At 38.8% G+C, this 14,325-nt stretch overlaps 1 protein-coding gene across 1 annotated transcript in view; it reads right to left on the bottom strand.

Moving 5' to 3' along the window:
* The window catches only part of LOC124162021 (arginine--tRNA ligase, cytoplasmic), a 54,878-nt gene extending 40,835 nt beyond the window's left edge, over nt 1-14,043 (bottom strand). Inside the window, exons 1-5 of the mRNA XM_046538346.1 lie at nt 13,770-14,043; nt 13,545-13,688; nt 13,221-13,451; nt 12,436-12,704; nt 7,301-7,484 (exon numbers count right to left, since the gene is read on the bottom strand). Coding sequence (XP_046394302.1) covers nt 7,301-7,484; nt 12,436-12,704; nt 13,221-13,451; nt 13,545-13,688; nt 13,770-13,814 — 873 coding nt within the window. The 5' untranslated portion in view covers nt 13,815-14,043. The remainder of the gene's footprint in view (nt 1-7,300; nt 7,485-12,435; nt 12,705-13,220; nt 13,452-13,544; nt 13,689-13,769) is intronic.
* Nucleotides 14,044-14,325: the final 282 nt, after the last annotated feature.

Here is a 14,325-nt window from a genome sequence, read left to right as displayed (position 1 = left end):
TTTAGCTTCGAAAAAATACCAAGTTAAACGAGAACAATAGAAACGTGTTTCGGGCCCTCCCTTTTCTCCCCCACTGACCTTTTTTTTCCTACCAGCTTCGAAGTTCCCCATTTCTGTGGAGGTCAACCGCTGCATGAGTCATCTATTAGAACAAAAGGTGTCTAAGAATGACTTTCGTCAATTGATGTTACACCTTTATTGAATTGAAATATTAGTAATGCGCTCGTAATTTCAAAAAGAATAAGACCAAACACGACGTATTTCTGAGTTTATTTAAGCATTTTACGCAAAGAAATATATGCCAAAATACGACGGAGACTTAGCATTCTGGCGAAACTCGATATGAGCAGCAGAGCTTCTCGGAAGTTGATGCGGTATTTTTTTCCGAAAACATATATCAAGTTACAATTTATGAGTGGTGCTATAAATCTTTATTGTAACAGTCCCAGACAAAGGGATATTTTCTCAGAATATTTGGTTTCTCCCTGATAGCAATTCCAATTCATCTTCTTATCTCGTGAGAACTCCCTAAGATGGACTGAAAATAATTGAAGAAAATCCGGTGGAAAAGAGCTTGTATGTTGCAAAATGCCTCAGATTGTCAGCTAGCACTTGGCAGCAGGAGTGGGGGTAAAGCGATGTTAGTTGAATTAATTATATGCCCAATTGTTTCCATAAAATAAAAATATTCTTTAATCAGCTAAATTCCTGTTCAAATCATTTAAAGGAAATCAAAATTACTCCCCAAAATCTTGTGTTGCCTGCTGCATAGGCAACCGAGTCAAACATTCCAGCATTCATCATTTAGTATTCGAGGTATTCCAATATTCAAGCAATGATTTAATATTCGAATTCGAGAAATCTGCTATTCGACCCATCTCTAATAAAAAGGTTCGATACGTGTGTATCAGGCAGTCTGGGTATTGTTGTCTGACTGGAATGCACGGCTTTCTTATTTCTCTGAACCTTTGTACCTCTAAAATATCAGGTTATGGGCACCCAGTCATTAAGCTTCAATTAGAATCATAATCATCATTTTTGCGAGATACATTTAACAACGAAGTTCCACAATAGTTAACATTGAAATTCTGTTGGAAAAATTTACGCTGAAGGATGGCGGCGGAATATCAAGACGACAGATTCAAAGTTCCTTTGTTCGACGGGAAAGAATACGAGGACTGGAAATTTCGTATGGAAACGTTATTGGATGAATTAGATCTCTTGACACTCACCGAGGAAGAACCAGTTTATCCAGGACTGATCCTAAATGAAGCAGCGTCGGAACGTACAGCTCGAGAAGAAGCGAACGCTAAATTGCGGAATCAAGACAAAAGATGCCAAGGACTAATAATTCGGAAGCTTGCGAACAGTCATTTGGAGTACGCAAAAGGAAAAATATCAGCATACAGCGTATGGAAGGAGCTGAAAGACACTTTTGAAAGGAAAGGTTTAGCAACTCAGTTACAAATTAGAAGACAGCTTTTATCTCCGGCTTGTCAACATAAACCGAAGAAAGAAAATCTAGAAAATCATTTTCTTCATTTCGATCGACTGATTCGTCAACTGAAGTCAACGGGCTCCAATGTGAGTGAGCCGGATATAATTTGTCATTTATTGCCTACCTTGCCGCAAGAATATAACGTGGTCGTCACAGCCGTAGAGACAATGTCTACTGATAGACTAACCTTAGCTTTTGTGAAGAACAGATTACTTGATGAGGAATCCAAGCGATCGTTTTTGGCTGACGGAGAGCAGGATATGAATTCTGAGGTTCCATCTACGATGGCATTCGCTACACAGTCCAAACGAGTAAAGAACAACTATCGGAATACACGGAAGAATGACTTAGCCGAGGTAAAGAATGAAAATTAATTTCATATTCGCTGTCACAACTGTGGTAAACAAGGTCATTTAAGGGCTGAATGCTGGAAGGGTAAAAATAAAAGTGGGCACGCTCATGCAGCCAACGACGATGAAGAATCTTCAGCAGACGACTATGGAATCAGCTTTGCAGCACATGCGGAGATAGAAGACAAGAAGATGACAATGGAGGAGGAATCAACTGCTATGGGAACAAGCTCACAGTCTGAAGGTGAAATAAGTTTTACTTTAGACTCTGCAGCTACTGAGCATTTAGTTGGGGAACTAACTCCTCTCAGCAATGTTACTCCATTGAAGATACCCATCAACATTAAAGTTGCTAAAACTGGACAGCTGATGACTGCCAAAGAAAAAGGGGATATAGATGGTGTTATTTTTAATAACGGAAAATGGGTTAAGTTACACATTGCAAACGTGTTAAGGGTACCTGATCTTGAGATGAATCTCCTATCAGTTCAAAAATTGGATTCTCATGGTTATGGTGTGCTGTTTGCAGATGGAATAGGAAAAATTTTGAAAGGTGGTCGAACAGTAGCAGTTGCCAGGCGCTGTGGAAAATTGTACAAAATTATTTTTCGGAGAGCACACACAGCTTGCCTTTCAATGGAAGCAGAACATTTATGGCACCAAAGACTAGGACACATTTCCAAAGATGGTTTAAAGAAATTAACCACACTGGTGGATGGAATTAAAGAAGATAAGTTCAAGAGTATATGCGAGCATTGCGTGACTGGAAAACAAACAAAACTACCACACATGCACGGAAGACTCAGAGCAAAACGTCCATTGGAACTTGTGCATAGTGATCTGGTTGGACCAGTATCTCCAATGTCATATGATGGGATGAAGTATATAATGACACTCGTGGATAATTATACCCATTTTACTGCTGTGTATTTCTTGAAAACAAAGTCAGAAGCCTTTCATTATCTGAAGATTTATGAGAAAATGGCAACATCTCATTTTTGTACAAAGTTAAGTCGTTTCAGGTGTGATAATGGCAGGGAGTATGTTACCAATGAAATTTAATTGTACTTTACATTTAGAGCTTTCTTTTCGTGACTGTGATCTTCTTTGTTGCAATAACATGAACGCACTCGTATTCCCACCGCTCCATGTAATAAGTAGTACAGTAAAACCTCTTTACATCGTAATGGAGGGGACCAAAATTTGGGCAATTTGATGTATTGAGGTTCACTATAGAGAGGTTTTAGTGGTAGGCACCATTTTTTCATATCCTTGGGAAATGAAAGGTGCTACTGTCTTTTAAGCCATTATATTAATATATTTAAACATATAGGTATGCAAAAGTGAACATATATTTACAATTAAATATTACACAAAGGTAAAAGTAAATTGTTCAAGAGTCCTTTTTAGAAAATAAATTAGTTAATGGGTTTGCTTAAATTTTTTTTCAAACTCTTTCGAAATAATGTTTTCAATTCCACAAGCAATTTTTATTGTCATTTTCACTATAAATAAATCACTAGCTGTTTTCGTTTATGCCTTTTGACCTACGAAATAATTCCCTGGTCTAAGGATTGTAATTTACTAATAGTGTTCGGAGGAAAGAACAATAGTTTTGTATTTCTAAGCATAATTTCTTCATCCTCGTATTTAACTGCCTGAGTTTTTTTTTATTTGTGCAGCCTAGATATACAGTTTCTTCTGTTTTTCCTCGGTTGTTTAAAATAGATAGGAGGGTGAAAGATGGTATTCCAAAGGTCACTGCCTTCTGACTGTCCTCATTGATGGCTAGGAAAATTGCTAATTATACGGTAATGTCAAGCAGTCGCCTTCTTCTATTTCTCGAATCAATCATCAGCCTATGATTAATTAAGTAATTTTCATATTTTTTCATATTTTATGGCAAATAATTGAAAATAATCCTTTTTATATCTTTTAGAATTGATTTATCATTCTTATAACATGTGACTTGTTAAGGATTTAAAAAAATTAATAAACACGTGACTACTGCAAAAAATAGACAAAACATTGAGCGTAACTTTGGAAAATTTTGTTGAATTCCCTTTCTCCAAAATACAATGCACGTAGCGTTCCGAAGAAAAACTCTGTCGAGGGCACACAGAAATGCTAGGTCTGCGAAAGGACGTGATTTCCTGGTGAGAATGCTGGGCGAACTACTTCAGAATGCGGCGGCGACGGCAAAAAATTTCATTGCCCTACCGCGTATCAGCTACTTAGCTGTCTCCTTCACCTAACACTGTCGTGCATGGATTGATGTTCGTTCAGTATTGCTAGAAATTGACGTCCCGGTCTCCCGATGGAAGAGTCAGATTTCGCGGCATAAATACGCAGACAAGACATATGACTGTCGCTAAGCGCAATAAATTGTAAACTACGATCGTTTACGAAAGCATCGAAAAAATTACCAAGGCGGTAGTAAGAAAGTGCTACACCGGGAAATATGGGAATGAAATAATTGCGAAACTGTACTTGATTTATTTCAAGTCACGGGAAATTCATGAAATATTTTCATTTTAGAAGCGGAAGTAGCAATGCGGTCGAGTAATTCTGTCTCCATGGATGGGAGTGAAGTTAGTTGAAATATTTCCGTCAGCAAGTGATTATAGGCTGCGCTGGTCGCCTCTTTTATTAACTGAACATAGTATGTAGGCACTTTCAAGAAAATAAAGCCACCAGTAAAAGAAAATGAGTGCTATCGCGCGATTTTGACCATGATTCGAGAGAAAACGATGTGTTCTGTCTTCATTTACCGTCACTTAATATGATTTGGATAGTTGGATGCCCTAACTAATGGTTAACGTCAAAATTATTAAAGGTGTATAAGAAAAAATAAGCGTGAAACATTTATCGCTGAAAATGTCTTTCCTTGTAGGTAATCGCGGCTGCATTAATGGTCTCTATAGTTGTCTCGGTACGATTTGCGGAGGTAGTTAGGCCATCTTGGGGCTGTCTTGTTGGTACGATATATGGAGGTTTTACGAGATAAAGAGGTTCACTATATAGAGGTTTGCCTATAAATTTACATGTAAATCTGACGGGACCAGAGGGTTGGTACGAAGTATGGAGGTTTACGATGTAAAGAGGTTCACTACATAGAGGTTTCACTGTACTTGGCTTCCGAAAACCACGCCGCGTCCATGGCTGCAAGATCACAGATTCAAAAATGTGGTTAGCACGAATGCTACAAGAGCACAGCACGACATCAGAAACTACACTGTCAGGCACCACGCCGCATATGTACTCGCTTCTCGCACAGGTTGCCCCGGATGTAGATCCGTCATCACCAAGTGCGATTGCACACCACGATGCTTGGAGAACAAGGATATGGTACTCGCGTGATGCCAACTGGAGTGCAATCACCCCATCGGCCAGTAGCAGTTATGGCTTTTACCAGTAGCAGTTATATAGAAACCAGGGCATAAGGCAAACTGTCTACGCAAGCAAGTGCCTGGCTATGACTCATGCTTTGTCTCTACTTCCACTTCCCTCGCTGCCTTCTTTTCTACTGCATATTCCCTTCCTCTCCATATTGACCTTGAATAGTCACGGCGTACACATGCCTGAGGGTGACAAAAAATCTGGTTCCTGTGGGCCGTATTCAAACGTATGAGAGTTCAGGGCATCAATTTTACGTTTGAGATATGACTTATACATACAATGATCACAGATAACATTTTCCCTCATTTATGATTCCTGTACCATGCAAGAATTTTCAAAAATTACTCTCAAGTTTTTTTTCCCGCCATTGATCGTCGTCTGCAATGCAAAGTCAACTTGAAACATTCCTTGTCAGCAAATAAATAAAATAATTCCATTTACGATGGGAATTCCAATGATAATAATAGGCCTGGTGTAGCCATGCATTAAAATGCAAATATCCTAAGACTGCTTTTGCGTCCAATTTCATTTTTTTACAAAGACCACGGAAAACATCGAAGGAGTATGACCTCATGCACGGATAACCCACAACAGCACGTACAAACCGCACGTACGGGATGATCGGGAGTCTGCTGCACTTAATTATCCACGTTGTGCAAATACGAATGCTTTCTTACAAATTTTGAATTATGTGTGTATAAGTTAGGGAAGAGTGGAGGAGGGAATGACGTTGGTTAATAGGGATGAGGATTGGCAAGGAGGAAGTCAGATTTTACATTTTAAAGCAGTTGACAACAATTGGGAACATTTAAATTGAGTCCTGTGTTTTAAAATTGTGGCACTGGGAGCAAGAGAGCATTTAGTGATTTCAAGAATTTCTAAAACATCCAGTTTACATAGAGTCCAGCCAATCACCTCATAAGTACACCTCACTGACGTCACCTGGCATTCTATTCTTCGTGTTTTTGAATCTTACTAGAGTCAAGAGTGCCAGGCATTTTGGTTCTGTTCTCTTGTCTGACATTCCACGTCTCGATGTGGCTGTACAAATTCTACCCAACTGCACTTGAAATTACGACAAATACATTTCAGGCCAGAAAATGGGTGTTGAACTAGAAAAATTAAATGAGAAATGGATCCGCAATAAAAGATTGTGAAATTCTCCGTTGGAGCAAAAATTCATGACGAATTCTTGCATAATTCCAGGGACTCAAAACTCATGCCCAATTCCCATGCCACACTGAGTTTAACACTTTTGTGAAGTGCATATTGTAAAAATTTTATGTTAAAATTACAGGTATGGCCAGATTCAATGATGTGTTAGGAAGAAAGTGACTTAGAGTCTCTCAATCTTGCACTCCCTTTATGTTTGTCGACAGGAGTTTTAAATTTGCACCCCAATGCACTCATAACATTTCCGAGCATAGACACCACTTTTACCTTGAGTAAGCACTTTGTCTTTGGAGTTAACAAATCATTTTACGTAGGGAAGTTGGGGAATAAAAACATGCACGGTACTTGTCCTTTGGAAGGAATTACCTACGCTATAAGAGAAGGAACCAAGGAAGGGAAATTTGCACCAATGTTTGGGCTCTGCTTTGGGAAACTAGTTAGGGATGGATGCTCTTTTGCAGACTTTTTTTGGCTAATAGCTATTTTCTCTTAACTATAATTTTAGGACAAGGTATTCATTATAGCTGAAATTCAAACATATTGATTAAATTACACAAATTCCTGATTGAAACTTAATTCAGTTAAAGGCAGGTGACTCAATCCATTTCCTAGACCTACCGATTTTCCTTGGTAAACATGACTTCTTAATTCACCAGATAAGTACCTTTAAGGATGTACTTTTCCCCGCAGTGTCAAACCATCCCTACTCCCACAAGATAGCTGCTATTAATTCTATGTTGCACCGGATATTTTCAATCCCTTGATTTGAGATTCATTCCACTCACGGGGCACTACAAGTGTGTGTACAAATATTCTCGGAGAAGAGAGAACAAATGCTTAGTATAATGATGAATGGGATGAGGATGTAAGTGGAGCATACCTTGTAGAGGGCTTGCAAGTCTGCAATTGGAGGAGAGACATGGAGGTAGTCGGGGAACTTGTCCTGTAGGTGCGCAATGAGCATGCCAAACTGCGTTCCCCAATCGCCCACGTGGTTGATGCGAACCACATCATGGCCCAGGAACTCGAGGAGCCGCGATATGCTCTCCCCTATAATAGTAGACCTGACAAAGAGGACGCACACTGTTAATCAAGGATAAAAAGGCCGAATTTTGTTCTTTACTACCAAATACACAAACATTTTTCTCACCTGATGTTGGAATTATCATTTATAGAAAGAACCTTAAAGATAAAAGGAGTAGCAAGAATCTTCACACACCCAATGTAATAATGAAATAAGGAAACCATGGATCCATAAGAGAGACATGCATGAAGCATGAAGAGTGAGGGAGAGAGAGAGAGAGAGGAAGCCACTGCAGATGACTGGATGAGACGGTGTCTCTTGGGAAGCAACAGCCAGCACAAGTGCTGCTTTTGTTGTGGGTCTGAGCTCTTGGATGGGGCAAAGGCGCGAGAGGGGCAGAGGTTCCCCATCATCACTGCCGAGTGAACACTTTGGATTTGTATATGATTCATGAGATTCCAGAGCATCTACTTCTGTTTCAATTCGGTAAGTATGTGACACTGTTTCCAGGAGATACCAGGCCACCCCTATTCAACTACAGTAGAACCTCACTTATGAAACTTTCAGTGGACTGCCATGAAAAGCTTCATGAGTGAGGAAGTTTCATAGGTGAGGTTTTACATTAGGGAGTATGAAACCCTTTTCAATCAGGTCTGCTTTGTTTCCAAGTTGCAATTATTCATTTGGAGGCAAGAGAATGAAGCCTACTAATCTTATGTACTCACAAGAAACACCACAGATGCTCACGTTACATATAGACATATTTATACACATTAATTGGCAATATTGAACGACTGGTGTGGGGGCTAGGATGTTAGCTTCACACCCTGTGGGCCCAGGTTCAAGTCTTGGCAGTGACAGAAACTTTTCAGAGATGTCCCTAACCCTGTTTGAGTGTCGTGTGTAGAGGGCAATTCCAGTGCAACACTATGTCCAGCAGATGGGATGTTTAGCCATGACGCTTTTCATTATGAGCTGGATAATCCCAACGCTGGGCTTCTATTGATCAACCATTCTCTCCTGACCCTTACCTCATGCACAAATGACCTCAGATGTCAGTTACCTCCTCCAAATATGTACCCTATCATAGATAATCCAGAACACACTGTAGCAGACAAGACATATTCCGAGATTAAGACTTTTCCGATGTTGAGATCACTTTTTTTAAGTGAGCAATTTAATAAACTGTGCAACTGCCCTTATAACTGCAAGTAATGAATGAACAAAATTAGCTTAAGGGCCTAGAAAAATCTCTAGATAGGCACCAATGGGACCATGGCTAAATATCCCAACTGCCAGACAATGTTGCACTGGAAGAGCCCCTCACACCACAGTATAGCGGGTCATCTCTGAAAAGTGTCTGCCACTGCCAGGACTTGAACCTACAGGGTGCACCTTGAACCTGTGCGATGCGTTCGTGAAACCTAATAATGGGTTCAATTTGGATGACTCTCCTCGGGTACATATCTCATTTCATCAATCTCCACCCTTGGTTTGTCCCCGGGCGATAAAATGTATTGCCTGAGAACTGCTGTTAATGAGCCAACTGCTTTCAAAAATTGGGTCGGCTGTTGTCATTTAGAATCTCCATTGCAAAATTTTCCCAGTGAAATAGCCCTGAGGCTTGAATCCAGAAATGCTTAGAATTAGTCGAAGACATTCAATTCAAGGGAAATATTGTACAGAAATGCAAGTTTATGTTCCTATTTAGGTAATATATCATTTATGATGTATCTTCTGAGTAAATAAGATTATTAGGCTTCAATTTTTTGCCTCCAAATGAGTAATTGAATCCTGGAAACATAGCAGATCCAATTGAAAAGAGTTTCACGCTTCCTTACCGTAAAACCTCACATATGAAACTTTTTTCAGTTCTCCGCTAAAAGTTTCATAAATGAGGTTCTACTGTATAACAAATGTACTTAAGAAATAAGTTGTTTGTAATTTAATAGGCAAAAATGTGTTGCATAATAAGTTTTTGGGTGATACTTTGCTTAGACTGTAATAGCAAAACATTTTCCACTATATTTTGCTTTGTTCTAACTGTAATGGGAGAACACTTCAGACTAACCGTTCATGAAAATACTGTATTTACTCGCAGAAGCCATGCACCTTTTTCCAGAAATGACGGTGAGAAAAGGGGGGGCTTGCAGGATCCTCCAAAGGGTCTAGCCGGTTAATATGGTGAAAAGTGCCCCCAGAGGTTTTGAAAGATAAAAAATATATACTTAAAATAGTGCATCAAAAATTATGTTTTTCCCCAAAGTTTCAGGCCCTAACAATGGAAATTAACCCAAAAAAAATTGAAACACGATTTTTAGTTTTTTAACCATATCTCCAGTTTTTATTTTTGTAAAATCTTGATCTTAATTTTAAAATGTAAATACAATTAAGTTCCACCATCCTGATTTTTTTCAAAAATTTTTGACCGAAAGCTAAACTTTTGCATAAGTTTGAAAATTTAAAAATTAAATTAAAAATGTTAGGAAACAATAGACACGCCAAAAAAATGTATGTTATTACCTCAACATTCAAGTATAATTCTAATTTTTTCAGATTTTTAAAATTGGTGAAACTGTCAAAAACACAAATAACTGCTTTGCGCCATTTGCATCTATGTATTCCAGGAGGATATTGGATTTGATTGTTGAGAGCAACGATTGTTGATCAGTTTGTAATATTATTGATGAAGAATAAAGATTAATATAAACAATGCCTATCACACTTTGATTAATCGTAATTATTGATTATAACCATACTACACACATACAATACATGTAAAGCTTTAAGTTCGTCTTCAAGCTTTACATGTATTACATGCCAGAAATACAACGTCTGCCAAAATGATTTTTTTTCCTCACGAGCCAGCCCAAAATGGGGGGGGGGGGCACACAAGGGTGTGTGGCTTACACCAGGAAATATGTACGGTATTATTATTACGGCGAATAAATAACAGTGATAAGGGAATTATGAAACTGGAAACTATGAGTCATAGAGGGGTGCACAATCACAATTCAACTGAGGACCAAAGCTATCAACATGAAAAAAATAAGTCAAGTACACAGATAAACTATCGAAAATCAAAACTATGAGATACTTCCGGTACATTACATTCTACATTTAAGCTATTGGTGGGAGAAAAATATTGCACATATATTTGGTGAATCGGTATGTAAACAGCCACAGTCCAAGTGCTTATGACACACACAAAAAATAATTTAAGGGCAAGTAAATGTTACATCAATAAAAAGTGTACGTAGTTGGATTATATTAATAGAAAAAATCTTATTTACATTCACTGAGAGAAGGGGTTTGACGATGTGCATTACAATTCAATGCGTAGGAATTCAATTGAAACAAATTCGAGTTCCTTAAAATGACAGGAGAAACATCAATCCATTGTTCATACAAAAACCATGCAGTGGTGATAAGATCAAGACCTAACTGTGAACAAGAAATAATAAGGAAAGAATTGAGATACGGTTGTGGCTTGTCACCCATAATCTTCAACATTCATATTACGAAGCATTCAATAAAATCAAAGAAAAGGTATCAGACTGAATATCCATGGAGAAAAAAATTAGCTTGATATGATTGGTAATGGCAGAGCTATCGTAACTGAGACAGAGAAGGAATTAAAGAAGGCTCTGGTAAATATTAGGGTAATGGGTAGATATCAGCTGAAAATAAGCACCAAAAAATCAATATACACCCATTCCTTGTATAGCGCAAGGGATGCATTCCATGGGGTCTTTGCACTATACCAATTTGCGTTATAAGAGAGCATTTTAACATTGGGATGATAGGGATGCGTTCAAGGTAGCATAGGTGTTCATGGGTATCGAAATTTCCTCTAAACCATTTATATTCCCATAAATAGCCGTAGAAAACCTTATTTATATAAATGTTTATTGTTCAAAATATCTTTAAAGATAGTAGGCACACATTTAAAGACTTTTATTCTCATTAAAAAAAATTGGTATGTGCTTTTCAAATTCCCTCCTGTCGTGCCGTTGGGCTAGAATTCCGAAGAACCGACTGTATGCAATCGGTTCTCGATACTGGTTCCGTAGCAAAGAACCGGCAGTACGGAGAACTGAAAACCAGAACTGACCCATCTCTAGCACATAGTAATAGCATCGCCATTTCCACCGCCCTCCAGATAGACTACTGCCGATGAGTAGGCCTCCTCCCCCACAACATTTTAATGACGTCACGTTTTAACTTTGTGGTAAATATTAGGGTAATGGGCAGATATCAGCTGAAAATAAGCACCAAAAATCAATATACACCCATTCCTTGTATAGTGCATGTATTCCACAAATATTTTTAAATGTGAATAAAAGTCTTCAAATGTGTGCCTACTATCTTTAAAGATATTTTAAACAATAAACATTTAGTCCACTTATTTTAGGTCTTTTAAATTTGTGAAGCTAACCATTGGCTGCAGTGAAGCAATGTATTCCCAATGTCAGGGCCTCAATTCTTGCTTGCTCCTGCAAGATGAGCCCTGAAATAGGGATCATCCTACCTCCCGTGTCTGAGAAAGCCAGTTGAAGATGGCTTGATCCAGGACCTCATTGACATTGACGAAGCTATGCAATTGTATTGCCTTCAGCGAATAAATTATTATTATTATTATTATTAATGAGACGTTTTCGGTTAGGCCCCTAGGGAGGTAGCATTAACAATTTCCAATGCCAACCAAACAAGTTTGGCACTAATAAAGAATTTTTTGTTGTCATAATTGAATGTTTTATACTTACTTCTCACCTAAAACATTTGCTTGTAAAATAGAACATTTAGCTATAATTTATGGGATTATTTTCTATAAGTTGAGCCTACACTTTCCTGCAACTTTTTTCCCTTAACCCCCTCAAAAGTAAAAGAGGGTTTTTTTAACTGTGCAATGATATAAAGAAATATGATCCAAACTTGAAATGAAACAATGAAAAAATGTAGATATTTTCCCACCTTTTGTTGTCGCTCACCTTAAGTGACCAACATGCATCTCTTTGGCGATGTTTGGAGACGAGAAATCAACGACCACCCTAAGTCGCTGGTGCACACGCGGCGGCTGAACACCTCGGAGGAGAACGTCCTCAAGGATGCTGCGCCCATACTGCCTGCTTATCCTCACGTTCACAAAGCCAGCACCGGCCACTTCTGCCTTCTCGATCAATGGCACCTGCGGCAACTTCTCGACCACACTGCTGGCAACTAGCCTCGGGGGAACTTTGACACCCTTCGCAGCCAACGCCTAAAATCCAATCCAAGCATGTGTATCCAATGATTTAGTGTTTTCCCGGCGAATAGACTATAATCATGCCATACAAGTACATGTTTATTAAAACTCGGATACAGTAGGATAAAGCAAAAACTTCCATTATGTATCACAGCCAGTCATTTTAAGTTATTCACAATCTACATAATCTATTATTTAAAAAAAACAACTTATGGTAGGAGAGCCACTGTCACACGAAAAGAAGCTTTTGATTCATTGATGTCTCATACTAACCTACGTGACTTGAGGCCTCGTTACACACTACACGCATTAGAAGAACGAGCGATTTTAGCGTGCCGGAATGGGAAACTTATGACTGCATGAATGAACCACATTAGAATAGGTTCTATTTCATGTTCATGTTAGCACAAGTTGGATGGCTACACTTCGGCGTTCATTCACGCGTTCGGACATAAAAACAAACTCGCAGGGGTTAATGTACTGAGTGAAAATGCCGTTAGAGATACCTGGCACCTCAAAACCATAGCTCACCTGAGAAATTAGCATAGCCGAATTGAACTGGTAGTCACCAAATTTCGTGGACGGTAGCACTAAGACAGGTACATCGTTAACATCAGGGTAAGACTGACTAACAGCAACTCCAAACACTTCAGTGAGGATTTCTTGGATACTCTGCATATTTCTAGAATCCTTTTCAAGAGGACAATCCGATACATCCACTTGCTTACGTTTACTGCTGCAGTTTTCCTCAGAATCTACCGCCTGTACGTTGATTACATAAGGAGATAATTAAAACGGTAAAAAGGTATAATCTCTAATAAAAGTCCAAACAGGAGATTAAGTAAAAACACTTACCCTTTTCAAAATTTCTAATCTGTATTTAAGCCGGTCGTTCTTCGACTTCAGGGCTTTCAGGACATCTCCATCCCCCGAGGAACTATTATGAACTTTGTTCTTCAGGTTCTCCACCTCAATCATTAGATTTATAATCTCAAGTTCCTGAAAATTAATTTAAATGTTTTAACATTTTCAATATTTGAATCAGTAATCCACCAGTTTTTTTAGCAAGAAAATACATACGGCGGCGTCTGCTTTCCGTGTGTACTCCTCCACTATATCTGCCATTGAAATATTTTATTCTCCGGCAACAGTTAGTAAATTGAATTCAATTAAAAAGTTTACAAAATAGCACAGCCTGTGAGATAAATAAATGTCAACGGATAGGGCATGCACAAACACTAGGTGATGATGATCTCTATATACATCTCTCAACCGCACCAGTGCAACCTGCCCCGTTTACACCACGATCGTACCGACGTTGATCGCGACTACCAACTACCCAGTTGTGACTACAGTCGTGACACACAATGTTAAAAAGTGTAGACAGCGTAGCGTAGCGGACGACGCGGCTGGGGCCACTACAGCGCATTCTGCGGGCGTTTTCCGTAAACTAGCACCCTACCCTACCGTACTCCCTCCCCTCCAGTCCCCATTCCACTTTTATTCTTGCTTTGCGTGTTGCATGCGGTAGGGATACTATGCGGGATATCATTTAAATAAAATCACAACATGTGCAAAGCAAATGCCCATTTATTTCATAAAAGTTCACATAAAAGTCACTCACCTGCCAAATACA

This window comes from Ischnura elegans, chromosome 7, assembly GCF_921293095.1.
Source record: "Ischnura elegans chromosome 7, ioIscEleg1.1, whole genome shotgun sequence".
NCBI classification, from domain to species: Eukaryota; Metazoa; Arthropoda; class Insecta; order Odonata; family Coenagrionidae; genus Ischnura; species Ischnura elegans.
This window is presented reverse-complemented; position numbering and strand designations above follow the sequence as displayed.